This window comes from Orbicella franksi, chromosome 7 (assembly GCF_964199315.1).
Source record: "Orbicella franksi chromosome 7, jaOrbFran1.1, whole genome shotgun sequence".
NCBI classification, from domain to species: Eukaryota; Metazoa; Cnidaria; class Anthozoa; order Scleractinia; family Merulinidae; genus Orbicella; species Orbicella franksi.
This window is the reverse complement of record NC_138151.1, coordinates 25,346,525-25,374,024: the sequence shown is the minus strand read 5'-3', so window position 1 is coordinate 25,374,024 and position 27,500 is coordinate 25,346,525. Positions and strand designations below refer to the sequence as shown.

Below are 27,500 nucleotides of genomic sequence, written 5' to 3'. Positions count from 1 at the left end.
CAATTACAGGCACTAGGCACACGTTCTTGCTGAGAAGCTTTCAGATTTTCCCATTAAGACGTCACTCTCGGTTAATAAGTAGTTAATAATTAAGTTCTATAATTCTCCGTAGTTATAAACACTAGAAGCGATATAGAAGGGCATTTATTTATTACGATTAATGGCAGTTTAAAATAGACACAGGTCATTTATGTGAAAATACTTTCATTTGGACTATTTTTGCACTCAGATATTATTGACTCAGTCGCCTTAGAAATGCAAAGAACAAATCAGTGACAAACATTGCCAACAAATTAAAAACAAACTAAATAACTCGTTGACGAAATCGTTTTCACCCTCTCCATCTTGAACAACTTGACTTCGGCACTCCTTCAGTGCGCGAGCGACTGTGCGAAAACCTTATGCGCTGGGCAGCGGATGCTCGTAATGTCTAACTAGAAGCGAACGAGCACAGGAGCAGATGAGTGAATATCGCTCCACACATACAACTTGCAAAATACAAATTTCCAAGTTAAAAAACAGCTGTAATGTTTATTTGACAGCGTGCATAACGAATGAGTCTTACCTTAGCAGCCTCTTCCTGAAGATGTATACTCACCTCTTCCGGGTTGTTATATAGTCAAATTTCTCGGCCATTCAGAGTTTTAGACTCTTACAATCAACGAGCTCCGCTCTACAGCTTACAACCATAAGACAAAGATACTTACAATTCACCGTTATTGTTAGTGCACCAAGCCGCATCAAGGAAGGAGCAAGACTAAAGCCGGACTCAATGATGCGGCACGCCCAAACCGCCAAACGAAAATGCGCTGTGAAATGCGACGGTGGCTCAGTGAGGACGAAGCAGATCTATGAAAAGTATAGAAAAGCAGGCACTACATGGGAACGATAAGTCTTTTTATAATTATCGCCTGGTTATCGACTATTTGCAAATTTGAGAGTAAACCAATTCAATCAGCTTCGATTCAATTTGTTTTTTTCGGCCTTTACTTTAACAACACTTAGTTTAGCGCGAGATGTTACTAATTTTGTTTTTCAAGACAAAGATAAAGAAATCAGAAAATAAAAGAAACCTATTGAAGCGTCACTAAACCCCAATATTTTAATATTCGAAATTTGCTTTCGAAAGATTCTAGTCACTACAAATTGAAATTCACGCGAGGCTATTACTAGCTCAGAAGTTCATAGCCTCTAACTGTGACAGTGCATGTCCACACGTACGGTCAAAAATACGTGCATATCTTTCCTCCATGTTATTTTTAAAGTAAATATGGAATTTCAAGAACTTAAATTGCTTTCCCTCACTTTTACGTCAGTAGCAATTGTATTCCTTCATCATATAGCGTACTTAACTTCTCCTTTTCCATACCGGTACACTTCCTCGAAAAAATAATATTTCCTCTACTGATTTATTTCCCGTTTCAACGAGTTGCCTTTTCCAGTTATTTCAAGAAGTATTTGTTGCGATTTTTTGATGTCGTAAGTATCGATTATTGGCCTGTACGGTGTATTTATATCCGGGGCTCCATCCGTCCGTGACGAGTTCTCCGAACAATCGCGTCACAAACAAAACAAGATTCTTTGGTGGCGCTTCTAGTTTGATGATAGCCTGCTATCAGCGAGTGTTCGTTTAATGCGTCTTCAACACACGGATATCACTGATAGTAATCTTGCCCTTTAACCAGATGCAAGATCACTTTAGGAAGCAAGAGATCGTGCCACGAATTAACACGTCGTGTGCAGACGATACAGCACTAGTTGATCGCTAGTGTGACTCGGTATTAGTCTGACGGATTCCAGAGTTTTTATCCTTTGAATGGAGCTTACTGTGCTGATCATTTCAAGCGCCTGTCTTCTTAGAATTTCGGGTAAGTACACGCAGTTTTGACCATTACTCCATTAGCAAACCGTTTAGCAACAACGACATAACTTTCCTGGTGTGGAGTTCGAATGTTCCAGGCGTTAAACTTTTGTGTACAGTTTGGTACAAAACATGCATACTTCGCCCGCTTGGTCGAAATTGGAGCTTTGGTTTTGGAACACAGGATGTTGTTTGACTGGCCTTACTTTACTTTCATTTTCTTGCGCTTCTGTTTGTAGTTTAAGCTATAATCAGGAGCTTATAAATTCTTCTGATAATTTGTCTGGAGGAATTTAGAATTGTTAATGTCAGTTGTGAGCTGACTTAATATGCGATCAATGGAGTGTAACGCTTCATTCATAAATTATATTCTGCCCTCATGCAAGATACATGACTTTGACAGCTGGGGACCAACTTAGAAAGATCAGTTTCGAAGAGTCACGACAAAAGTATATTGTACATGTATTAGTTTGATTTGGACATCGGGAGTTAGTTTTGTCCAACCGAACGTTGCCCTTTTCGTTTACTTCTCCAGCTGCAGGCTATGTATAGCTATGTGGCAAAAAGATTGCAAGGATGCTGGTAATATAGACTTTGACAAAACCGGATGTCAGTTTGAAAGGGATAATAGCCCAAGGGTCAAAGTAGAATTTTCTTATTATTAACTGAGCACTGCACGAATTCGCCCGTCTCACTTTGGCAGTACATCAGTGGAAAAGGCGCTGTTACCCGAAGCCAACCGATTTTTCGAGAAACTGTTCTCGCCATATTTTGTTGCTGCTAAGTTTTTGTGCGTGTGTAACGCAACTGGATTAAACATGTCACGCAATGTTTTCGCTGTAGCCCGCGTTTCAAGTTTCTACTTCTTCTGCATTTGTGCCTGTCGCGAAGATTTTGAGAACGTTACAGCGAATGTCTTACGCGTCACCAAGGAGTTGCTACAGAAAAACAAAGACAAAAAAGCGTTTGGTGCAACTCATAACAAAACCGTTCAACAAGAATTGCGAGGACAACTATACGACCCATTTAGTCTGTAATCAAGAGTTCTTATATTTCCTTTTTCCGCATTCAACAGTTTCTTCTAGGGTTCAGCAGGTGAGGGAAGAAGTACAAACTTTCTTTTCACAAAATTCTTAGTTCATCGTCTTTTATTACTTGAATAAGGTGCCATTGTTTGGGTTGTACTAAGAGTATCATTTTTCGATTCATGTCCTTAAAATTATCAAAATTAGCTTTAATTGATGAACGTTATCTGATGAGCGTCTGCAAGCAGCTGCAAGTTTCAAACGAAAATTCAATCCGCGCGCGCGAGGAGGCTCGCTCATCACAACGGTTGACAGTATTCTTCAACACTTGTTCTTGATAGATCAATGCCACCTCTCGTTTTTAGTTGATTCTAAATTATGGTATTAGCAAACGCCCAACCATTTAAAATCAACAAGTTGAATGGTCCCTTTCACGACGAAAAATGTAACCATCCGTGTTAAAACTCAAACGTGAGTCCGGTTACCCCCATTGTCTTTGATGTTTGTTTAGCACATTAAAAAGCAAGTTTTTTATTTCTCTAAACAACGTGGGAGAGGCCGTCAGAGTCACCCTTCACATTGAAATCTCCGGTATAAAAAATAAAACGGCATGTACTAGTATATTATTCCGAGTCTTTCGGCTATTTTCTTTTAATCACTTCAGTCTTATCTTCAAGGAGCTGGATATCAACAATTGAGAAATTGAAATACAGTATTTAGAAACAAATTAAAACTTCCTTGTAATCATTGTATATTGGTTTCAACAGAGGCACAGGTCTTTGTGTTGACTCCTGTCAACCCGCTCAATGCCCAGGATGGGGCCAATGTAACCTTTCATTGGGATTACACCGCTAACAAGCAACTGACACTAGCCCAATGGGGAACTATGACGGAGGGAAATATCCTGGGAACCATTATAGCCCAGCAACACGGGAACAACGATGTGGAGTATTTATCATCACGTTATAAAGGTCGAGCGTTGATAGAGAGGCGGACTTCTCTTACTTTGGTTCACGTGAAAACGAGTGACAGTGGACGGTATGGATGCAAGTTGACGTTTGAAGGAGAACAGTCAATTATGAACTCCACAATGTTGATAGTGTCAGGCAAGTCATTAGTTCAAATGGTCATGCAATTGCCTTCCTTATTGTAACACCTGATATCCCTGGAAATTCAATGACGTTGATTTTAATATCCCTTTGCAATAATCCACTTCCTTTATTATTCTATTCTCAAAGTAATGCAGCCCAGCAAACCCCTAACCGACACTATGTAAGGTTTCAAATTTAGTTTAACAAATCGTGTGTCACTAGAAAGTTGCAATAAAACGTCTGACGAGCGGTGGACTGTCTCTGCTCTTGGGGCAAACGTCGTGGTATATTTCTAACCTTGTATAAACTGCGAAACAAAACGGTGATTTTTTTCTGTCCTCTTTGAAATTGGACATTTTCTGCAGAGAAGATACTGTTCTCAGAGTCCTTGTTGGGAGTTTAGTATGAAAATAACTGAATTGGTTAGATGTCCAAAAATAGGAAAGATACAATACAATGTACAGTAGAATCCCGTTAATACGACTACCTTCGGGCCATGAAACATTGGTCGTATTAACGGGGTGGTCGTATTAAAGGGGTTCTTTAAAAAAATAAAATGGCTGACTGAGCTTTTTTTCGGGCCAGAATAAAGTGGCCGTAATAACGAGGTGGTCGTATTAACGGGGTGATCGTAAGGCGGAGTTCCACAGTTGCGTCGTCTTTGATGTTGTCTCATTTGGGTACTTACTTTAACTCGCTAACAAAGATAAATATATAGATTCAGTGGACGTCATGCATTGAATACATCTTGCATGCGAAGTACACGATTAAACTTACGGATATTTCTTTTTCGTTTAAGCAGCACCTTCTACAGACAAGTCCCCAACTGCTGATAACCACAAGATTGACCCACATCCTGTTTATCTGGCTTTTGTTGGTGTGGTTGTCATTCTCATTGTACTTGTTATTGTTTACTATTTCACGTCTCGCACTAAAAGAGGTTTGTATGCAATTTAAAATGTTCCCTTTAGATAAATATGAATGTGTGATTTCACGGGTTTCAAAATACATGAATCCACAATGCGTTTCTGCCCCAGTCGTCTCGCTCAGGGTTAGGTAAGTCGCTTTCTATTGTCAAGTGGTTCAAGAAAACATGGGACGCGGGAGGGGGAGGGAGGGGGACAGTGCCACTACTATGATGTTGATCAGTACACTGTAGAAACAGTATTCTACCTCTCAATACTGCCATCTCAAATTCAGCTTTCTCACCGGGGTATGGAAGTGATATAGATGAAGCGCACAGACCGTGAAGTTATAAGCAGTGTACTGGACACTGATTTCCAGGAAGAGAACAGGGTGGATTGCGGCTTCTTATTTTCTAAGGGAGGGGAAAGGGTTACAGGTGTAGATGAAAAGTTCGATAGCACAACCTTACATTCTTTCTTTCACACAGGATTTAACATACAGGTACATTCAATTCCCTGATAGGCATCCTACATTTATTTTTCGTTTTGCTAGCTCGTGGCTACAGCAAACTTCGTAGTTTGTTGTCATTGATAAAATGACTATCCGTAAATAACTGCTCTGAGTACATTTCTAACCAGCCACATTTCAGACATTTCATTGCAAACTAATTTAACCAAACTGACTCTTTTTAATTGTTCATGAAAGCGTGTACCTGAACCTTGTTTTTGTTCTGTTTGTTACGAAGACAATTGATGTAAAGTAGCGTAGCAAAATACTGTCGCATTTCTCAGTAGAGTAAACTATCTTCCCTGATTAACAGGCAAATTCAGTACATTCCAGAGCGGTTTTCAATTTAGTGTCGTAAAACCAAAACCAAAGTCATCACTCTGGCCAATCACAACTGGCTTACACAGGCAATCTAGTGAACTAGTCAAAAACTTCAAGCAAATTCATGAAGCTGACACAAAGCGCGGGAAAACGCGTGCGAGGTATGAGCCACGATTGGTTTGTTTTGCTTCTGATTAGATGACAAAGTGGCGGGAGTTTTTTGAACGAATTAAATGCTTAGCACACAGGTAGTAATATAAAACGAAAGAAAATTACTCTGCAGATTACATTACTAAGACACTCGATTGAAAGCCGCTCTTATAATCTGGTACAGAATTGTAAAAATGTTGCTCATTTTAAGAGTAAACTAAGAACATTAGACCTTTAATTTTTTGCTCATTTTGTTCCACCGTTATCTTGTTAGGATTTTAAATTTCACTGAATTAAAATTCTTAGTGTTGAAGTTTAGTTAATAGTTAATGGGTGTGTATCAGATGATAGCAAATTTTTAAGGTTGTAGATTTTATAACTTGTAAATTATGTAAATATTTGTATCTTAGGAATACACTTAGGTATTTTGAACGAGCTTGTACATGCAGCTCTTAGACGTGACGTGGCTAACTAAAGTATTTATTGTATTGTATTTATTGCATTGTATTGTATTGTATGCTGGAATATTGAATGTGCTTTTAATAACACAAGCTTTGTTTGTTTGTTTTTTTTCCATAGTTGTTCTTATTGATAAAAGGTATGTACCTATAGATGATCTGCATATGTTGTAATAATATTTAAAAAAAATCCCATTAATGGAATCAAGAGACTGACATACTTGACCAACTTCACACATTTCATTGAAACTCGATTAGTGTTAATATGCTTGATTCCCATATATTTATAGTTGTTTACTGAAATACGATTACTACATATATATTTACAGTTTTATTACACCAAAAGGCCCCCGAATTACGAGAATCAGAGTGTATAAAGTGTACAGAAAGGGCTATTTAAGAGAACTTAAAATTTAGATACGAGTCGAAAAGAGTCAAAACGAGAGGCACGAACACAAGCAGAATTTCTACATGTAGTTAACGAGGCAAAAGGAGACCGGAATCGAAGACGTACATTTTGTAATGTTCTCACTGGTTGTTGGGACTTATAACTTGATTTTCTCGACGTACAGTTGTATCTCGGTACTGCTAGATTTTTCCGATTTGGCTCCTCACATGGCGTCAATGTTGAGTCATTATATTTTTTATCCAATGTTATCGTTGTTCTGTTCAGTAGCGGGGTTGCGGTGAGGAACATGTTTTATAGATTCCTATTTGTCCTGCAGGTAAAAAGTTTAAAATGCTTGTGTAATTTACTTGACAGTAACTCTCAAACGCTTGAGCCCGATCATGACGTGGAGGCAATTGAGCTGGTAAGTGGTAAAGTATATGTGTATAGTTCGGAACAAAAACAAAAAAAAAAAAAAAACAGAAAAAGAAAAAGAACAGAAAAGAAAATCACGGTGTTCTCCGTGGAAACTTAGTCTGTGGTCTTACCAGCATAAGGAAGTGACAAAACGTCCCACTTCTCATAGAATAGTATGGAAGTATGAAAAATATTTCTTTTTAACTTTGTTTTTTCACCTAACATTTTATGTACTCGTGCCATGATAAAAACCAAAGCAAACCCATCTAGAGTCGAGCGGTTATAGCGTTGGTTTCCAGGAAAGAGTCTCTTCTGCATCAAATCAAGTCTTTTTTTTTTTTTTTTTTTTTTGCTACAGCAAAACTGGGGGTCGTCAAGCTACACAGACTCTGGAAGGGCAACACCTACAAATGAGCCATTCGACCTAACCCCTCAGGAATACAGTGTGATACCCCCGGTACTTCCAAATGCATCCGAGAAGAACTGGGAGATCCCCAGAGAAAGCCTCGTTTTCGTCAAGGTAATCGGTAAAGGAGCGTTTGGCAAGGTGGCTAAGGGCATGGCAACGGGGATTGACAACAGCAAAGAGAGTCGACTTGTAGCCATCAAAATGTTGAGAAGTACGATGCTAATTTGTTTTGAATTCTTAATTTGTGTGTACATTTGTCTATGACATCTAACGTAATAGTGTAACTCCTTAATTTCTCGATCTTTCATACGATTACTCATTTATGAAATGCGTAACGAGCGCGCGTTTATTGGCACTGCAGTGCAGTTTAAGAATTAACTATAAATTGGCCTTCTCTCAGCCAATCACAATGAAGTAATTTCCTCAGTCATATAATAACCTTGAAAAAGCCAGTCACACAGTTGGTAAACAGATCATGATCAGTATTCACCGGAATGTTAGCCTGAAACGCATTTTCTTAGAACAAGTTTTGATCAAAGTTCTTTGGAGCGAGTGGCTCCATAAGGGCTATGACAACAACTTCACTGGTCTGTGTTTCTGTAATCGTACCTTCGATTACGGTTATAGTCTAAACATAGATTTCCTTTTACAAGGGACATTGCTATAATATATAAAACATGCGCTGTTATACTCTGCAGAGAATGCTACCGACGAAAACAGACAAGATCTCCTTTCTGAACTGAACCTGATGAAGAACCTTGAACCACATCAAAATGTCATTCAATTACTTGGTTGCGTCACCAAGACAGGTGTGACAATTTTCTTGCGTCCTTGTTCTTGTTATGAGTGATAAAAATGATGGATATCTCAGGTAATGCACTTTTGTCGTTCGTTATTTAAAATGACGCATTTAAATCGAGTTAGCGACACATTTAACGTATCCATTGAATAGATAGCGATATAAAAAATAGCGTAGGTCGAAATAGAGTGTCGGTAGTTTGTTCACGGGCAATATAATATTTCCCGACTGGTCTGTTGATTTTGTGGACCTTTTATTAGCTAGTCAGGTTAGAGAATTCGAGTAAACTCTTTTGAAATTGCTTCCATATCTCATCTCAGTAATGCAGATTATTGACGTTTAATTTTGTAGGAAGGTCAATCGAACTATGAAATTTGAAACATTGATTTGACTCAAGAGACCACGATCTGAGCCCACCTTATTTTCTCTTGTTTGACTTTACAAAACAATATTAGGAAATTAATTTGGATGACACATAAATAAGTTTAGGGTGAAGTCATACTGGACCAGGACTTTACAATTGCATGTACCGTAAAATGAAAAGATGAAAACCGAATGAAAAGGTGGTATTATTTTGTACTCCAGTGGGGTGCTTTTTAGTTTAGAGCCGCATTACTTCCGAAACCAGTTCTACGTTGAAACAGTTATCTCCTGCTGACAACATGGTCTCAAATAGTGGGTATTTTCTTTGTCAGATCCTGTCATGGCGATAACGGAGTATGTTCCGTATGGAGACCTTCTAGGATATCTGAGAAAGAGCCGTGGACTCCACGACACCTATTATAAAGACCCTGATTTTAAACCGCAAAGTTCTCTGAGATCCAAGCAGCTATTTGGTTTTGCTCTGGGCATTGCTAATGGCATGGAGTTTTTGTCATCAAAAAAGGTACATGTACATAATATGCCCTTCCAAATCGACGTGTCGTGAAAGCTAATGTATTTAGACAGTAAAAGGGGATAGAATCGTTTCGTTACACGCACGAATTAAACTAACATAAGTGATTTCGATAACTCTAAGAACCTGAAGTAGGCCTTGAGAACTAATGGCATCAATAAAGCGTTTTCACATGACGTCACGGCAGCCATATTGGTGTTCCGAAACACTGAAAAGGCGGTCATGTTGGTGTGCAAAACAATCTTGTGGGTGTTCACTCTTTTTTATGTAATCACAATTTTTTCTCCAATAAAACTTGCATGGCTGCTGGCCACTTGAGTGAAAACTTTCTAATGGATTTTGCGAAACGTTTTCTCACTTTCTTACTACTGTGTAAAACAGTTCGGCATAAGGCATTTCTTCTTACTTTTTATTCAGTAATCAAGATTGTTTAAATGATTGCAGATAGTGCATCGTGACCTTGCTGCGCGAAATGTATTGGTAGGAGATGGCGAGGTCTGTAAGATCACGGACTTTGGTTTGGCGAGGAATGTATTCCAAGAAGATCTTTACCGGAGAACAGCAACGGTAAAACGTTTATTTATTAATTTTTTCGTCAGCTTACGTACCTTTTACCTTTCGTGTTACCTTTGAAACATCCAAATCTTAAATTATGTAGGAACTTGGATAGTTCCGTGCGCAGTATAATTAACAGCCTGTACGACTTTATACCAGGCCAAAATGGATGGGAAAAAAAAAAAAAAATCCAAACCTTACCAAAATTCGATCAGGCCAACATAATTATTATATGGCCCAATTACACGTACAAAATAATGAGCATTTCATATTCCAGTGCCCTGTCAGTTGATAAATAAATTTTGTGAGTTATCTTATTACCTGTAGGGTCGCCTCCCGGTGAAATGGACAGCGTTTGAATCCTTGGTATATGGAATCTGCACGACTATGAGTGACATGTAAGTGAACGCCTGCTTTGAAACAATTGATTGAATTCCAACAAAATTATGCACATAATTTACTTTTTGTTTCCTTTATAGTTGGAGCTATGGAATCGTAATGTACGAGATATTTACGATAGGTGAGAGAAACAGCCTTATTGTATTTAAAGAAGACAAAGCAATATAACACTATAAAATAGTTTAAGTTGCAATGGGCCTGGGTGGAAAGGAATGTGCACATAGACTCGAGTAGTACTGAGTCCTATTGTTACCGGTTGATTCTGTTAATAGACCATTTTACAGTTGTCTGCTCAGTGACCTGGCCTTTGGATGGCAGCGAGGCTGGAGTTGACCTTGTTTTGATGCAGACCTCTCTGCTTTTGTTGTGTAAAACAAGTTGTTCTGATGCTAACTAGGTGCATTTACATGACAAAAGCAGTGAGGCTTGTATCAAAACAAGCTCAACCCCAGCCTCGCTGCCATCCAAAGGCCAGGTCACTGAGCAGACAACTGTAAACTGGTCTATTATTATCATTATGGAAAATTTGAAGAGGAATATGATTGTTCAACCATTATTTTGTATAGTGTATCGATGAGATGGAGGAGAAGGAAACTCGTTCAGCTATTTTAACTACTCTGTTAAAGCACGTGTAAATAGCTAGTTCTGTGTACTGAGTTATTGAGGTAGACTCGTTTACTTCCTAAGGGCGCTCACAGAGGAGAGAATCACCGTCACACCTCCCTCAGTAATGTATATAACTGAAATAAAAATAAAAATCGTCACTAATCAATAATAAGTGAAATAATTAACTGCAGCATTAGTTCACCAAGGGATGAACTTTCATTCATCTTGGCCGAACTGTTGAAAACTTAGTTCTGCCACAGCTGTACTATCAATTTGATTAGGATTAAGTTGGGGTTTATTTTTAAGTAATAGCCAGTTTAAGCGGCGTTCATGATATTGATCACACTGTTCGATTGTTTGATTTACAGGAGGTTCACCATATCCGAAGATCGACGTAAAAGCTTTAGCTTCTTTACTTCAGGAGGGTTATAGAATGCCCAGGCCTCCACATTTAGATGAAAAATTGTAAGTACCTTCCCTGTGGTGAAGAGGCGTGGTGGCTGAAGTGTTAGTGCGCTGCGATTCGATCGAGCCATACGGGTTCGAGCTCTGCCCTGGTTCACGGTATTGGCCTCTTAAACAAGAGGCCTTTCTTTCACATTGCTTCTCTCCGACCAGATGCATAAGGGACGGACCATTAGAAAAGTGACTGGGGGAGAAGGGGAAGGGGGGTGGGACTTTTTCAGCTTACAGGAATTTTTTTTTCACTTCCACTGCCTCTGCAGGGTATTTTTTTTGGAGTCAAGTCTAGTGCAGGAATAATTTTTTCTTCTTTTTTTTTTTTTAGGCGGGGGGGGGGGGGGGGGTTGATAATCTACTGTCGCAATCTTAATCTTCACTCACCACAATCTGATAGCCTGGAACAGGCTTCAAACAAATATTTTTTTATCTTTCACACAATCGTTTAATTATACTCAGTAGGAAACAACCAAGTACGTATCAGACACAATTATAAGCGGCTATTGCCCAACCGATGGGGTTGCGTTGCATTTTTTATTTGGTGTCTAGGGAAATAACAATTTTATTGATTCCTTCCCCTTTTAATAAAATTAATTCTTGGCATGCAGTGAATCAAGGTTTTAGCTAGGATTCTGTGAGTGGCCGTCCAGTAACCATGATATCAGGCTAGTGGTGTCTGGGGGTATACCCCCCAGAAAATTTTGCAAAATTGAAGCGTTTTTGGTACGTTTTCCACGATTTTCAGCTGATGTATCGATTGGATTTGAATGATAATGCGTCGTTTACTGTGTCAAAAACCTAAAAGAGATTGAAACAGCTATACTAAACGCATCAGTTGTGTTAACACCTCCGTCTTTTCCGACGTTTGTCCAACGTTGATCTTAGAGGCCATCTTAGGGGAAGTGTTACGGTTTGCCATGGGTGCGCACATCTGTGTCCACAATCATCATTTATACATGTCAGTTGTGAAATCACCCCTATGATATATGTCGAGGCTTTTAAAACAGGGTATGTGCTTCCTTAATTGCAAACGCAGGATGGCTGTTTATAGCACGTTTTTTTTGTTTTTTTGTTTTTTTGTCTTTTTTTTAAAATCACTTTTAAGCCGTGGTTATCTGTAAGGGTTTTTTCTGCAAGGATGTTGGCTAGCAGTGTCCATGATGAGGTTGCTGCGCACAAAATATATCAGCCTTAAAAGGGAAAAATGTCCGTTTTCCTAATTTGTAATTTCCTGCTTTATGAAGTGCCCTTCAGGCGAGTACAATTTGTAAGCCCGAGAGTGCAATTCAATCTGCAGGATTTTTTTTCTTCACTTCTCGTTTGCTCGATTTTTTTTTCTTTTTCTTCACCCTCCCTAGCAGGAATTTTTTTTTTTTGCTCCCCCCCCCCGCCCATCACTTTTATAGTGGTCCGTCCCTAAATGGATACCAGAGGAGTAAATCCTGGGGTAACCCTGGGATGGATTAGCATCTCACCCGGGGGGTGGGAGATTAGAAATACTCCTTGCAGCTTGATACTACAGAAAGCGGAGATGCGATGGCCTGATGGGTTCGAACGCAGATTTAGCCTACACTGGGGTTGAATAAACAAACACATATTTCTGAGAAGTGCAATAAAAGTAAATTCTTTAGAAATCTGAGCAGCTACAAGATTTTGAGATGTCACATTTAGATTAGATTTGGACCGTAGATTTGGACTTCCAATTTGAGTTACTCAACAGTTAAAAAAACGCCTGTTACATGGACTAATTTAGTAAAACTTGGTTTGTTTGTTGTTTAAAAGGTATGAAGTTATGAGCTCCTGTTGGAACGAAAAGCCTGAAGAACGGCCTTCATTTTCAAAGCTGCGTAAAATCATGAAAGCAATGGGCAACAAAAGAGAGGTGTAGCACAGTTATTCTTTACAAATTAAAGACCTCGCCAGACCCACTTATCTTTTGAGACATTAACTTCATACACACGACTTTAAACGTGCATTAAGTTTTTTTAACTCCATTGTTTGCCTGTTTTTGTTATTTATGATATTTATTTCATCTTATTGTTCCGTTTTTCATTTTTTCATTATTTGCTCATCAGCTCATTTCATTCTCTTATCCATTACCACAACGCTTATGTTCATACATGTGTAATATAATATAATATAATATAATATAATATAATGTAATGTAATGTAATGTAATGTAATATATAACATAACAGAACATAACGTAGCATAACCTAGCCTAGCCTAGCCTAGCCTAACATAACATAACATAATATAATAAGTCTGAGTTTAATGAAATTTTTTTTTTTTTTTTCAGATATACATCAATCTCAAAGACTATGACAGTCAGCTTTACCAAAACGTCGACGACATGGATGCTTAAGTTGCAGCAGATTACCCGGATGTTTACACAACATATGACAGACCCATTACGTGACCCAAATAGTAATTTCTATTGGAACACACCTACAATACTACAGACAAATCAATAATCTATAAGAGGTTGCGATTTCCATTCAAAGAATGTAAAACAATTCTCAAACCATTTTGTAATCGTGATTATCACCACCGAATTTCAGCATTCCATTTTGTAAGAAAATGGATGATCTATAGGCAGGATTGATCATCATTTCAGTCGAACTATGATAACCGAAGGCTGAAAGCTTGGTTTATTGTTCAGCTTTAAGCCATAGAACCGTTCTCATATCTAGTTAATAGAAAATTGTTTAATAATTTTTAGAGCAAGAGATTTTGTGCACTGTGCCGTTTTTACATAGCCCTTTTTTTTCACTGTTTAACAACGCCTACAACGGCCACCCTAAAAAAGAATTGATTGGCCGTTTTGTAGAGAGGAGGCCAGTCGTGGGAGCTTTCGATAATAGGACAATGTATATGGATTGAAAGACAACTGAAAGGGAAAATTCTATTTGTAATAGGAAACTGGCCGTTCGTGGCCAGATTCTAAATCCAGGTGGTTTAGTACTGATTTCGATAGAATTTTGAATCAGGAATTACACTGACTGCATTCATGCAAGATGAGTTTAGTAACGAGACGACATTATATAAGAATAGATAGGGAACCAGGAATTAATGAGTATATTTAATATTGAAATTACGGAATAGAAAATAATATTTACTTTCGCACGGTTTCGATTTCCATTCATGACGTGATTATTGAATTTTAAGGCATTTACTGAGTTACCCAGTGTCTTTATGCTCAAAGTAATCATGGCGGATACTTTGAATAAATCCATCTTAAGAACAGTGTAGGCTGTTAATGAAAAAACTAACAAGCCTTTATCCTTTTCTTCAGCCTTGTATACGTCCATTTTGCCTTCACTTTTAGGAAACGTTACGACCGCTATTTGTATTTTTTGTTATTTGTTTGTTTGTTTGTTTGATTTTATTTGGTTAGCAAGGTGATTATTTATCTTGGAAGATAATTATTTAACCAAACTACTCCATGGATTATACAATATTATTAAAAACTGGATCATTAGATAATGCAATTCAAGAGTTTTCATTGGCTTGGCCATCATGGTAAATGAGCATTTATTTCATGCTCTACAAAAATGGCAAGTGTACGCGTAATTTTTGGGGGCATTCTTAGTCTTATTCCATTTTAGTTTTCTTTATTACGGGCAGTTAGTGGGGGGGGGGGGGGGGGGGGTTTGGCTATCTATCATCTCATATCCAACTCGCGCTCGTGGAATAATTGTTATCTAGTCAACTGATATTTTACGTTCACTTATTGTTATTCGAAGTGCTTCAGGACCGCAGCTTTAAGTACCTTTGGTCTCTTCAACCCTCAAAGCAAACCCTACGTTTTGATTGAGGGAAGAGGCTCTTTTCATCCACGACACTCAAAAAGTAAATAGTTAAAATCATATTCAAAAGGAGAAATAAAAGTTGGTTATCAACTCTTATGTTTTCTTTTGAATATGATTTTCCGAAAAACCGGCCTAGTTTAATTTGGGTGTGCGCCGCTATACACGAAGCTATAACCTGAATTCCTGAGGGTGATCGACATAAAACAATCTACACCAGTGTCAGCATCAAATGAAACGATAAATATTTTGTTTAAAACAAAATTAAGTCATTTTTGATTATGCAGAAAAAGACAAGCGTGTTGATCTAAACAGAAAATTACGTTTTTCATCCTGGGAGAAGTTCAATTCTTGTATACGACGGGCCGGTGCGCCCGAAATTTGAATTGACCGATCTGGATTCAGTAGGCAGGAAAAGCTGTACTGTCCTGACGTCGAATACACGTTATAAGGAAAGCCATTTAAGTCAGGTATCTTTTCTCACTGGAGACAACGTTAAATAATCAAGAAAAGGGATTTTATAGCTACAAAAACGATGTGTAAAATGGGAAAAAGTTGAAACATTAAAATTAAAAGCTTGTGTTTTCAAGCTTTTAATTCAGCGCCAAAAATGGGTCGTTCACGTTCGCCATCTCACGCTTCGATCGCTGTCTGCAGTGCGGATCGAAATTGGTTGCGTCATGTTGAACAATATGCTGTTCCTCGTCAAATCAAACCCAGAATTCTCGACTTAGGCTTTAGAAGAGGCCAAATCATCTTAGCGTTGTCTTTATTTTTTGTTAAAAGAAAAAGACTATTATCGAGTCGTTTCGGAAAGAGAGCTCAGTTTTGACTGCCGTTCGTATTGCGCGCGCAGCGCCTGCGTGCAAGAATAGTGTCTTACCAACTAAACCTATGAGGGGGTGAGGGTTAAGGGTGGGGTGGGTGCCTATTGGGAAGAATTTAAAACCCCGCCACTTTTTAACCTCAAAATGTATCTTTTTTCTTACTACATCCCAGACTGTAAATGAATTAGAAGAACAAGTTCCATTTTTCCCTTTTTTTACAATTTAATTAATTCGAATTTACGTCATATAAATTTTATTTTAAATAGATAGCGCATTAAGCAAAGAGCGTTGTTCATAGCTAGATAGTGTCAATATACACATGTAAAATCCCAATAGTGTAATAAAAAAAAATAATAATAATTAATAAACAACAGACAGCACAGGTCGTGGCCGCTGTCGACAATATACTATTACTTTACAATATATATAATTATATATTTTTTTGTTTTTCTTTTCCCTCGTTTTGAATTTGATATACTCCTAAACTTTTCAAATCTCATAATCCTAAACAATTAAACTACATCGGAAATTCGCAGATATACGTGTTTGAATAACAGTCTATGAAAAGGGAAAAAAAAAAAAACGAAATATTTTCTCTTTATCATTCAATTTCACTCGGTAGAGTTCAATATCGTTTTAAACAAGTTCAATTATTCTCTGACATTGCACTGACATGTAGGAGAGCGATAAAACTGATCAATAAACCCTTTGCTAATCATTCAGAATACAAATCAAGCAAAATTTCTGCAACTGTTCCGTTCCACGAACATTTATCAATGGTTAGTGCATCTCTTTCAGTTCTCTTCACAGTAATCAACGAAGAACACAATTCTAAGTAAACTTAGAATAAGGAATCTCTAAATAACCATTTTAGCGTGTAGCCTCAATGCGCACCTTTACTCGTCATTTGTGATATGAAGCTGCGGGCTTGTTAAAACACAGTAATACTCATTTCAGTATAACACGATACACTACACTGAGGTTTATAAAAACATTGCAGTCCAACCTGCAGTCTAAGAATGAAATCCATTAACTTTCCACAATCTATAGGTTACCTAAAAGACGTTCCTATTTTTCTTGTGGTATACCATGGAATAGCCCACGAGTCACTGCACCAACCTAATTTAGGTTACCTAACCTAATTTAGGTTAGTTATACTTACTACTTTTCTATCTGGAAGTGTACATATTAGTTTGGCAACGCTTTCTCGTGGTATACCATGGAATCTCCCACTAGTCACTTGTACTTTCTCGGTATACATACGGGACTTCAACTATTTTATACCATGCCAATTAAACTTTTAGAATGTTTTTGAACTAACATCCTATTGTTTACGATCTCCTTTATGGGTCAGTGACGTTTTGTTGTTGAAATCTTCATTTTCTGCTGGGTGTTCGATCCGAAATTAAAGCCGAGGGGAGAATTGGACTCTGACATGGCTCCTACAATACTTGAAAGAAAATGTTGAAATTGGGCCACTTAGTAAATTTCTGTGGGAATAATATCGCAGCGCACAATGGGAAGGCTGGGTGTGATACCATGGATTATACACCGACTTCCCTGTGTTCTGATTGGCTGCATTTTCTATGGCATGGTATAAAACTGTACATGTATATTGAAGTAACGAGCAAAAATTGTAACCTATGTGTTGGCTATCAACATATACTATAGGTAAAGTCCTTGTAGGACTATACATGTAACAACCTGCCTGAAGTATGTTACATAGTTATTCAGGCATTTCTGTAAGTAAAATGCCGATTTTGCCAACCCTTGATTTTTGACCTCTCGATTGTTCCAACATCGATACAACGTTAAAACAGATTTTCCTTTGATTTTTAAAATCTCACGATTTTTCGAACCAATTTCAGTTCCCCTTACTACAGGTAGGTGGCTCGAGAAATAAGCATTCCACTGAACTATAAGTCCTTTTGGATATCGGCATTCTCAGAGACAAGACATAAAGTACATTTAGAAGAAACTCCAGAGCACGGGAAGCTCTGATAAATTGATTGATTCGATGAAGAAATAATCTCAGATTCAAAACAGAAAGGACGACAACAGACCGTCCAATAACATTAATGTCTGTTGCAATTCTGTTTAACCTTGTGTGATATAGTGATCACCCAAAATCCTTTGTGACTCCTGTTGACATTCCTCTCTGTTTGAAACCCTCCCCTCTTTTTTTTGTGTTTTACCCTCAGGTAAGAATTTTTTTTGGTTGTTTTTTGTATAGAGGATAATATCCTATGGGGAAATCACTCGAACGTTTCATTCAACATTTGTTTCTCTTTGAAATTGTTTTTTCGAAATAACTTTTCTTAGGGTGTGTTCCTTTGGAGCGATCTGAAAACGGATCAGTGATCCAAGATCACGCAGATTATGGTGCATCAAAGGAACCGATGAATCCACTCTGATCACGGATTGCTGGGTTCCTTTGACGTACCATGATCCGTGAGATGCTGGCTCACTGATCCTGATTTAGATCACCACAAAGGAACGTACCCTAAGTTTTCCCTGGCAATAGTGCAGTGTGCGTTAGTGTAATCTTGCATGGTCACTGATCCTAATCCCAGTCTTCCACATTCCCGTACAGCTGGTCGTCATACACGTTCATGTAAATAATCTCCTGAAATGAAGGAAGGAAGATGATGGTCAGCGCATGATATCTACCGCTCAGTTTACAAAGTAGATATACTGGATTTACAAAATCCAGGTATACTGGACACCTATTTAACAAAAACGCTGTTGTTGGAATTAGCATAGCCTGCGAATATTGCGTAAGGCAAAACAAAAATTGCAGTCTTTACATTAAAAAACGAATTGCTGGGGTACTTTATCTCTAATCAGCAAAAATAATTTATAGCAACGATGTTTTGATGAGAATTATAAAACGTCAAGGACAGTCAAGGACTTTGATGGCCGATCAAGAGAGATTAAGATAGTGATGTTATATTCGTTTTGTCCTAGTCTTTTTCTCTCTCAGTTCCTCACAAATTAATTACTTCTGTTGACTTAAACGAGTTTAACGCCCATGTGATCTTTAAATAAAGCTCTCTTCTTTTTGGAACAAAATAAATGATTGATAAGCGTTTTTTTTTTTTTTTTTGGTCCTAGGGCATTGTAACTGTAATAATGTGGAAACGTATCGATTGTAACGCAAATTGCGTTTGTTATTACAGCAATGATTTGCTTATGGTAACCCCAAAAATATAATTTTCTATAAGTAATTTAAAGAGAGCTATGAATAGGACTCACCTTGTGGCACCGTTCTAATCTTTTGATTGTCCTACTAATTGACTCAAAAGTAGGTCGACGTTCAGGCTCGTTGCTCCAGCATTCACACATCAGGGCATAGCTGAGAAATAATGACACACCATAATGTTGCCATGTATCAGGTAGTTTAAATCTTGATCTTTTGATAACAATTGAGATTAAGATGATGATTGAGATTAAGATTGAGATCCATACTAAAATGATCCAAGATGATAATGAAAAGTAAAATGTACAGTTTAACAATTCAGACATGTTTCGGCAGAAAGGTGTCTGTAAATTTTAAAATTGCCGTCATTCATTTGAAATTAATTGTTACCTTCCTGCTATTTAGACCTTTCGGTAAAAAGTACTAATTATGGAAAGCAGTGCAATCAAACTGGAAAACATGCCATTTATTGTCCAAAAAAAAAAAGAAGGAAATTTGTGGCTTAACTTGCAGGTTAATTTCAAATGACGTAGCACACGTACCCAAATTTTTGTAAGAGACGACTTAAGAGGAGTAAAACTTTCAGCCTTATAGAGTAAATAATGCTTTCAGAATTCAGCATGTGCCACTTCCCATCTTTCGGCAAAAACAAGTCTGTGAATTTTACAATTGTCATCATTTATTTGCAATTAATTGTTTTCTTCCTGCTATCCGGACCTTTCCGTAAAAAGTAGTAATTGTAGAAAGCAGTGCAATCACACTGGAAAATAAGTTTACAGTAAGAAAAAAAAAAAAAAAAACTGTAGAAATTTGGCCAAACTTGCAAGTCAATTTCAAATGACGTAGGACACATCAAAATTCTGTAATAGACGTTTAAACAGGAGTAAACGTTTCAGCCTCATAGACTAAGTAATACTTTTAGAATTCAGCATCTGCCCCTTCCTTGCGCTAGCTCCCGAAAGTTAAAGTAAATTCGAGGCTCCATTCACAGTCAGTTAAGAAAACTTCAGCAGTCCTGCCAAATGCCTGGTTCATTATACCCTATGCAATTTCTTTTCGCCTGAGGCTCAACACAAGTGGTTCACGTTCGGAACATAATTGAAAAAAACAACGTTAATAAAAACATCGATGAATCATTCCACTTACATTTCTTCGTCTAAGTGGACGGGCTTTGGCATTCTGTAATTGTCTTTTATCATGTAGGGAATACGATGAGCCTTAATATTAGGATATGGACGACCACCTAAGAACATTTTCAGACGAGTTAATACTTAGGTATAACGTGTGCAAGCAAAAAAGGTACAGTGTACAAAGTACTTTCTTACAAAAACAAAGCACTTTATTGAAGTAGCCAACTAATACCAACTTGATTATTAATTAAGTTCTTTAGAGTTCTTTTCATCGTATAGTGATCGAGAGCCCGGTAAAGTTTTAGTTACGTCCCACATGTTTTAAGATAGATCAACAGTGTTGTGACAACGGCGAGTCAGATAACTGATGATGACAGACAGAAAATAACCAAGGAACACTGACTTCTAAAGTACCCGTAGACCTTGTATTACTATGGATCCTATTTGTCTTGAGGGGATTTAATTCCTGGAACAATTACATTGTAAGTGCTGGGATCTGGATACTCCTCTTCTCACAAAGTTGATTAAAAAATGCTTTTGATACAAATGGCTTCGATAAAGAGGACGAGGAAGAAACATCTCACGGTGTGAATTGTAGCTAAAAGGAACACTATCACGTTGATTTTGTTGCAGTTTTGGTCAAATCTTTATTTAAACGGAAGAGTGAATTTTAATTTAGAATTTTTTCCAAGTCAAGGCGTTAAAATTTTTAAAGGTGTGCCCAATATGATAATTTATATCACAAAACTCTTTATAACGCCCTTGTTATAGCTTCAGTGTACTTGTATATTTATGTTCAACAAAACAAGATCATTATTTTTAGGGTCCATCAATCTAAATATGTCTTTTAGGCTGTGGCTTTTCTAATAGTGCACTTGTTATATGCGCGTGTTCAAAGTACAAATCCGAAACAATAATAACTGAAAAATAATGACAACAGCGAATTATACGTTACCTATGGTGAAAATCTCGTACAATACGATACCATAGCTCCATCTTGGAAAAAAAAGAAAAGAATAAACAGGGTTATTTTGGTAAAAGTTATAGATTTACAAAGATATGTCGGGGCATAGTATAAACAGAATGTATAAGATCTAATTCAACATTTCTTACTCATTGGCTGTTCAATGACTTCTCTAGAACTCCCTGTTGTTGTCTCTTAAATTAAATGTACTGCCGTAGAACGATCAAGTCCAAATTCAAGTTCAAGTAACTGGTATTTGTTTTATAAGTATGCTGTCGTAATTGACACTTACACGTCACTCTGTGTAGTACAGTAACCATACAGCAACGACTCCACTGCTGTCCATTTGACTGGCAGGCGACTCTTAAAAATGTAATGTACCATGTTTAAAATAAATGAATGAAATAAGGGCAAAAAATATTTTCAAAATAATTAACCAGCAAAACTGTGATGGGCACATTCTCTCGGGTTTTGATATCGCTATGTAGGGGAAATAATTTTCATAAAGCACTCAGATCCCAGTAGTTCAAAGGGTGTCCACCAGGTTTTAAAATCACTGTTCAGTGGATGGCGTAGTATGTTTTGTCTACACCAACAAGTGGATAGCGATTTTATGCAGTGGATGGTAACGTTGTTCACACTTTGAACAACAGCACCCAGATGTGTAAGTGGCTAATTTGGCAAATATCCAGAAAGAAGCGGTAAACGTTTAATGGTAAATTGGTTACCATGTGATTAGAAATATAGCAGGTCTACTGATCTTGCACACCGGTACGTTGCAGAAGATAGTACACTGAATGAATGTCATTAAAATAAAATCAAGATATTTTAAACTGTTTGTTATGCCGTATAAGGATAAGGTCTGAAGTTGCCTTGATGAAGAAACAGTTTCATTTTTGATTCTTGAAATAAACAATTCATGGTATCTCACCGAAATCCTCCTTGATTATGAATGTTCTTATTTTATTTTTACTCTGTAAATATTCTTTCTTTACATCTCTATACCTTGGTACGTTTCTGATAAATATCACCTTGCTGTACATCTCTCGCCATTCCAAAATCTGTTATTTTGCATGTTTCTTCTTCGCCTACAAGCACGTTCCTTGCTGCTAAATCTCGGTGAATTATCTGAATGAGTTTTAAAACAAAATTGAGTCTTAACATTCTTTAAGACTTTCATTACACATATACACGTAAATTTACGACTCTGGAGTTTAAATTTACGCTGGTGATAGCAGTCTTGGGACTCCTATCTCTTAACCACTGTGATGCTCCATAAACAGGGGAAAAATTACACCATCGACTACATACTTCATTATCAAATTTTCAGTATCATTTTAGATTAGAGTGTCCTCCTTGCCATTAGGTGGATTTGTGTTCGGTAGTCCCAAATAGTTCCCCACCCCCAACCCCCTCCTTCCCATCCCCCCCCCCCCCAACGCTTTGGAAAAGCCATGTCAATATACCAACTTCGATATATCAAAATTCTAACTTGCCCCAAGGCTTAGAACTCATAACGAAATTGAGGTTAAGCCTCGGAGCCAAGTTAAATTGTATTTGGTTAATTTCTATTGTTAAAAACCTCTATTAAGCGGACACCAAACTGAATTGACAAAGAGTCCATGTACCGCACGTATTATCGTTGCTGCTTTGCTGTTATGTTTTTGCATTTAAAAAAGAAATTAAAATTGGTAATGAAAGGTATTGAACTTGAACTCTGGATAGCTTCCTTAACAAAATGGAACTTTATCGCAGTACAGAGTAGCCGTTGAATGTTAATCGTTAACGAACATTGCGCAATTTTTACAAACCCCTATTAAGCGGACACCCTCTATATATTAAGCGGAAACTTGGGAAGGTCCCGAAGGTGTCCGCTTAATAGAGGTTTCACTGTATAACAAAACTGGCCTGTTGCTACTAGTTAGCCTCTCTCCAGTTGGAGTCAAGTTTTCTGTGCCACTTGCACCGAAAAATTTGTTTAATTTGCTTTTTTCCCAATTAGAACAGCAGTGCTAAAAACCATGACGCGACATTTATCTCCTAGTTTACCGACTTCTTGTCGGCGCCAGCTTTTTGTCTATTCTCTTTTGTGTTTTACCTTCACTCCGAAACATGACAAGTATTGACATGGGCTACAATAGGGACTCTGCAATATCAAATACTATTTTGGGGTCCCTTAATAAGAGAATTTTCCCTTCTTTTCCTCAAAATAGTGTTAGTTTTTTAAATAGGGTGCGAGGAGGTTTGAAAAAATCATGCCTAGAGGAAGAATGCAAAGAAGTGGTGGCTAAATATCGCCAAGAATCGTTTTCGTAAGTGTCACAACTTATTTTTTCAGTGTCTTGTTAATGTGTTCATTTTTTTTTTTTTTTAATTCACCTTGTTAGCAGCCAGGAATGCCATGCCATCAGCTATTTCCCGCGCAAACTTTAGAAGTTGTACTGATGTGAGAGAACTTGACGGCTTTACATCCGGGTCCTTAAAGTAGTTGTCACTGAGGCCTCGGCTTTTTCTCAGGAATCCAAGCAAGTCCCCGTACGGTATGTATTCGAACATCACCATGACCGGATCTGGAAATCCAACAGGTTAAAGGTTGAAGTTGCAATAAGGATTAAATGTACCTCGGCAAAGCAAGCATACCGTAAATTGTCGTTTATAAGCCCTGGGTTTTTTTCGATGGGAAGGGTTTATATCCGGAGAGGCTTACAAGCGGAATAAGCAAACTGTTTCGAAAAGAGCTACAGCAGTGTTGATGGAAAAACGTTTTTCAAATACTGTTTATTTTTTTATGTTTTATAAATTAAGCTTTGAAACATCATAATAAATTGAATTCATTACATTTTAAATTAGCGGGGGTGGTGGGGGGGGGGAGTTTTTATCCGGCAGGTAGATGGACCTGTACCCAATGGGATATAAGCCGGAGGACTTACGAGCGGCAGTTTGCGGTGTGGCAAGGATGCAGCTGAGGTGATCTGATATATCTTTGTAGGTTGGTGTGTTTGTTTCCTCAATTCAGACTATGTGATGTTCTGTATAGAACTGTTTCGTTGTCTAGGCAAACATGCATTTAAATACATGTATATATGATTAAATTTAAAACAAACAAATTTTCAATTTAACAGCTCTTGGTCTGAGGAAAGACAATTAACAGAGCAAATTGAAATAGGTCCACAATTGACTTTGCCGCAAGATATTACTTTTTCAGTTGTCAATTAAAATTAAAAAAAAGCTGAGCTTTGTCCCATTTATGACGTACATTCGATGACATAACGAGTAAATACGGAGTAACAAGTAGTCAGATATTCATGATAAACGTACCTGATAAGGTAACTGCACCCATCAAGCGGATGACATTAGGATGGGGTTGAAGCTGCTTCATAAGTTCATACTCAGCTAACAGGTCTTTCTTGTTAGTCTCTGGAGCTTTATCTGACGCAAAAAAAAAAAAAAGAAAAAGAAAAAGAAAGAAAGAAAGAAAAGAAAAGTCGTCCCTGATATAAAAACATCTATATGAAGTAACTCAGTGGAAACGTATTTGGAAAACATGAACATCTTACAGTCTAAACGAAGTGAAAGCACTCCTAATTCGGTACCTGTCTATTGTGTTTAAGTTTTTGTTAGAAAGATCGTGGATTTTATGATTTTTGCTAAGAGCTATTAAACAAAGCGTGAAAATCTGGAAGCGAGAAGTTGTGATTCATTGTCAAGTCATTTTCACCAAACCTGAGATAAGAATTTAAAAGTTATCCCGCTATGGATTGTAAATATTTCAAACCTTACGGCAATTATTTCAATTCGTTTCATGTTTGTTTCAAAACCCCAACTGGTCTAGTTTTCTGGAATGTGTCTATAACGCACCTTTGGGAATTTTGACAGCGACAGTCCCAAGTCCCTCCACGAACGCTTGAGCCACCACACAGAATGCTCCCTTGCCGACATACTTCTGTATGTGAACCTGCTCGCGTGGGAACTCCCAGTCGGGAATCTCTTCTTCTAAACATGAAACATTGCTATATATGGCGTTTAATGGAACATGGTTGACCCTTTTCTGTCCACTTTCGTTTCTGCTTGGAACTCGTGGCTGAGGCATCTAAAGTGGAATAGGAGTTGAGGAGAATTAGAAATATCTCCAAACTAAATCAATGTTAAGGTGGCTCTAAACGGTTTCCAACACTTAGATTTGGATGGGTCGTTATACCCACTCTTTATCACTTGATGCTACAGTCATGGTACCTAAAAACTGCCCAATCCTTGGTAAACACGTTGTTATCATTCTCATGACACAATAGGTTACCATAGCAACAGTATGACCTCCTAAAAACACCCTAAATTACTGCTTTAGGGGCTTATAATTCAAAAACGGCATGGTGAAATTTTTTTATATTATCAACTTTTGATAAGCATGATAAGACGCAACTTTTGGCAAAGTTTAAGAAAATTCTCTACCTGGGGTTCAGAGCCACCTTAATTTTTCGAAAATTTAAGGTGGCTCTGAACCAGTTTTTTGATACCATGATTATAGCATCAAGTGATAAAGAGTGGTTACAACGATCCATCCAAATATAAGTGCTTGAAACTCTTTTGAGCCACCTTAAGTAAATATTCAAAAATATTCTGTACTACTTCTTGAGACTTCCTTCACTAACCTTAATGCTTATACTGCACTTTTGGCTTTTTGCACCTTTGCAGAATCAGCTGTGTAGGTTTTAGAAGATTGAATTTTTTCACATGCTAAATTTGTTAAGACTAATTGATAGTCAGGCTTCTGGTTTCTAACTACTACACAGTTTCGTTAGTTTTTTTCACACAATTTGATTTTAGTTACTTACTTAAATTGTACAAAGATTCTAACACCAGTGTGAATCTGAATTTACATTTTTCTGGTCTCCAGTAATTTGACATCGTGAAAAATTAAGTTGGTTAAATTGATACCGGTTGTTCATTTTGCGTTTTCTATTTAAGGCTAAATCTAAATCTACACCCTTCAAAGCAATATGAATGTGGAAAAGCACATATATTTCTTACCGCATTGTAGTTGTTTGCAGTGGCAACCCTCGGAGAAGTCTTCGCGCTGCGTCTGGGTGACCTTTTGACGTAAAATGAGACGAATGATGTAAATTTAAACATACCCTAAGTGTTTTAAATCTTTAAACAAAATTTGTACTTACCAGGACTGAAGCTCGGTCCAGTTTGCTACAACTTGATTTCTATGTGGATCTGAGGAAGAAAGAGAAAAAAAAAAATCCAAATTAAAAAAAAAATACAAATTTTTATCTGCTTAACTGTTTAACAAGCGCTTCAAGGTTTGTTATTCACATAACATCTGATCGAGGTTTGTGTTTGGTGTATGTTATAAAGGTTGTGTTGTCATTTACTGATGCTGTGATCTGATTTATGTACATGAATTAAGTCTCTTCCTCGTGGAACTCGAAAGCAAATCAGTTGCTCTCTTCATATTTACTGTTTACAGCGGGTTTCATTTCAATATCGAAAGTAGTTCTGGTTTACGTTCCAACGTCAATTCAAACACACACAGAAACATTTTCTGTATCGGAACTGGCTTGTTTAGCGAGATGTGATGCACAGCTTGGGTGATATTCCGTTTGTCGTCTCACGTCATACCACTCTTATGCACTAATCTGCAAGATCCAAGTCTGCATATGATAAACCACGATGACCACGGAAGAGGTACTTGAAATGGCTTTAAGTGACTTCCACGCTAGCACCGAGACACTGATCCTTTATTCACGCATTATTTACACATTTATAGTCCTTTATCATGTGCAGAGGTCACAGTGTCATTACAAAGTTTCCTACTCTAATACAGACTCTTACCTGTATTACGTATACGCTTTCTTTTGATGCAACATACAATGGTTACTATTATAACCAGGAACAGAGCAGCGCCACCAGCCGCACCACCGTATATAAGCTTCTTAGACATAGAGTCTACAGTGAAATACAAAGGAAAAGAAAATCAATTGTGCGGTTTTCACTTTGGCGTACCTATGACTTCCTAATGTTCATGCAATGATTGATAGAAAATTGGTGCGCGCGCTGTAATTGGGTACCAGCTATGTACTATTTAATCATATGGAAATTATAAGTTATTCAAACACAGGCACAAAAAATTGTGATACGTCATTTTGCGGACAAGCATCAATAGTATTTGACATATACTACGAAACTATTACTTGTTTCATGGCATGCATGTGAAATCAATGAACCTGTACATAATTAATAAGCATACACTGTACGAATTTATTGATTAATATTAACTGAAACTACTTGTTAACGGTTGCCCTGATTGTCATATTATTTTTAT

The 27,500-nt window shown here is 37.5% G+C and overlaps 3 protein-coding genes and 1 long non-coding RNA gene across 6 annotated transcripts in view; 2 read left to right on the top strand and 2 right to left on the bottom strand.

Annotated features, from left to right (window-relative positions):
- Positions 1-1,347: 1,347 nt before the first annotated feature.
- LOC145492505 (uncharacterized) lies at positions 1,348-6,426 on the top strand. The gene is made up of 2 exons (XM_081471964.1): positions 1,348-1,868; positions 3,654-6,426. The coding sequence occupies exons 1-2, from the start codon at positions 1,817-1,819 to the stop codon at positions 4,037-4,039; spliced, it is 438 nt and encodes a 145-aa protein (XP_081328090.1). The 5' UTR covers positions 1,348-1,816; the 3' UTR covers positions 4,040-6,426.
- A 120-nt stretch (positions 6,427-6,546) lies between these two features.
- Positions 6,547-14,737, top strand: LOC145492367 (fibroblast growth factor receptor 1-like). Its single transcript, XM_081471814.1, has 10 exons — positions 6,547-7,131; positions 7,483-7,744; positions 8,232-8,342; positions 9,028-9,218; positions 9,672-9,794; positions 10,110-10,180; positions 10,262-10,302; positions 11,156-11,252; positions 13,029-13,128; positions 13,546-14,737. The coding sequence occupies exons 1-10, from the start codon at positions 7,015-7,017 to the stop codon at positions 13,609-13,611; spliced, it is 1,179 nt and encodes a 392-aa protein (XP_081327940.1). The 5' UTR covers positions 6,547-7,014; the 3' UTR covers positions 13,612-14,737.
- A 396-nt stretch (positions 14,738-15,133) lies between these two features.
- LOC145492276 (fibroblast growth factor receptor 3-like) overlaps positions 15,134-27,500 on the bottom strand; it is a 33,935-nt gene continuing 21,568 nt past the window's right edge. For all 3 annotated transcript variants that reach the window (XM_081471672.1, XM_081471673.1, XM_081471674.1), the window contains 12 exons: positions 27,011-27,124; positions 26,344-26,392; positions 26,201-26,261; positions 25,034-25,265; positions 24,494-24,604; positions 23,555-23,745; positions 22,181-22,303; positions 21,468-21,538; positions 21,167-21,207; positions 20,228-20,324; positions 19,138-19,237; positions 15,134-18,508 (listed from right to left, as the gene is read on the bottom strand). In XM_081471672.1, the coding sequence (XP_081327798.1) occupies positions 18,446-18,508; positions 19,138-19,237; positions 20,228-20,324; positions 21,167-21,207; positions 21,468-21,538; positions 22,181-22,303; positions 23,555-23,745; positions 24,494-24,604; positions 25,034-25,265; positions 26,201-26,261; positions 26,344-26,392; positions 27,011-27,124 (1,253 nt within the window). In that variant the 3' untranslated portion in view covers positions 15,134-18,445. The remainder of the gene's footprint in view (positions 18,509-19,137; positions 19,238-20,227; positions 20,325-21,166; positions 21,208-21,467; positions 21,539-22,180; positions 22,304-23,554; positions 23,746-24,493; positions 24,605-25,033; positions 25,266-26,200; positions 26,262-26,343; positions 26,393-27,010; positions 27,125-27,500) is intronic.
- The window catches only part of LOC145492543 (uncharacterized), a 10,410-nt gene continuing 10,028 nt past the window's right edge, over positions 27,119-27,500 (bottom strand). Inside the window, exon 2 of the long non-coding RNA XR_014050016.1 lies at positions 27,119-27,500. This exon is cut by the window's right edge and continues 5,991 nt beyond it. This is a non-coding gene — a long non-coding RNA (uncharacterized LOC145492543).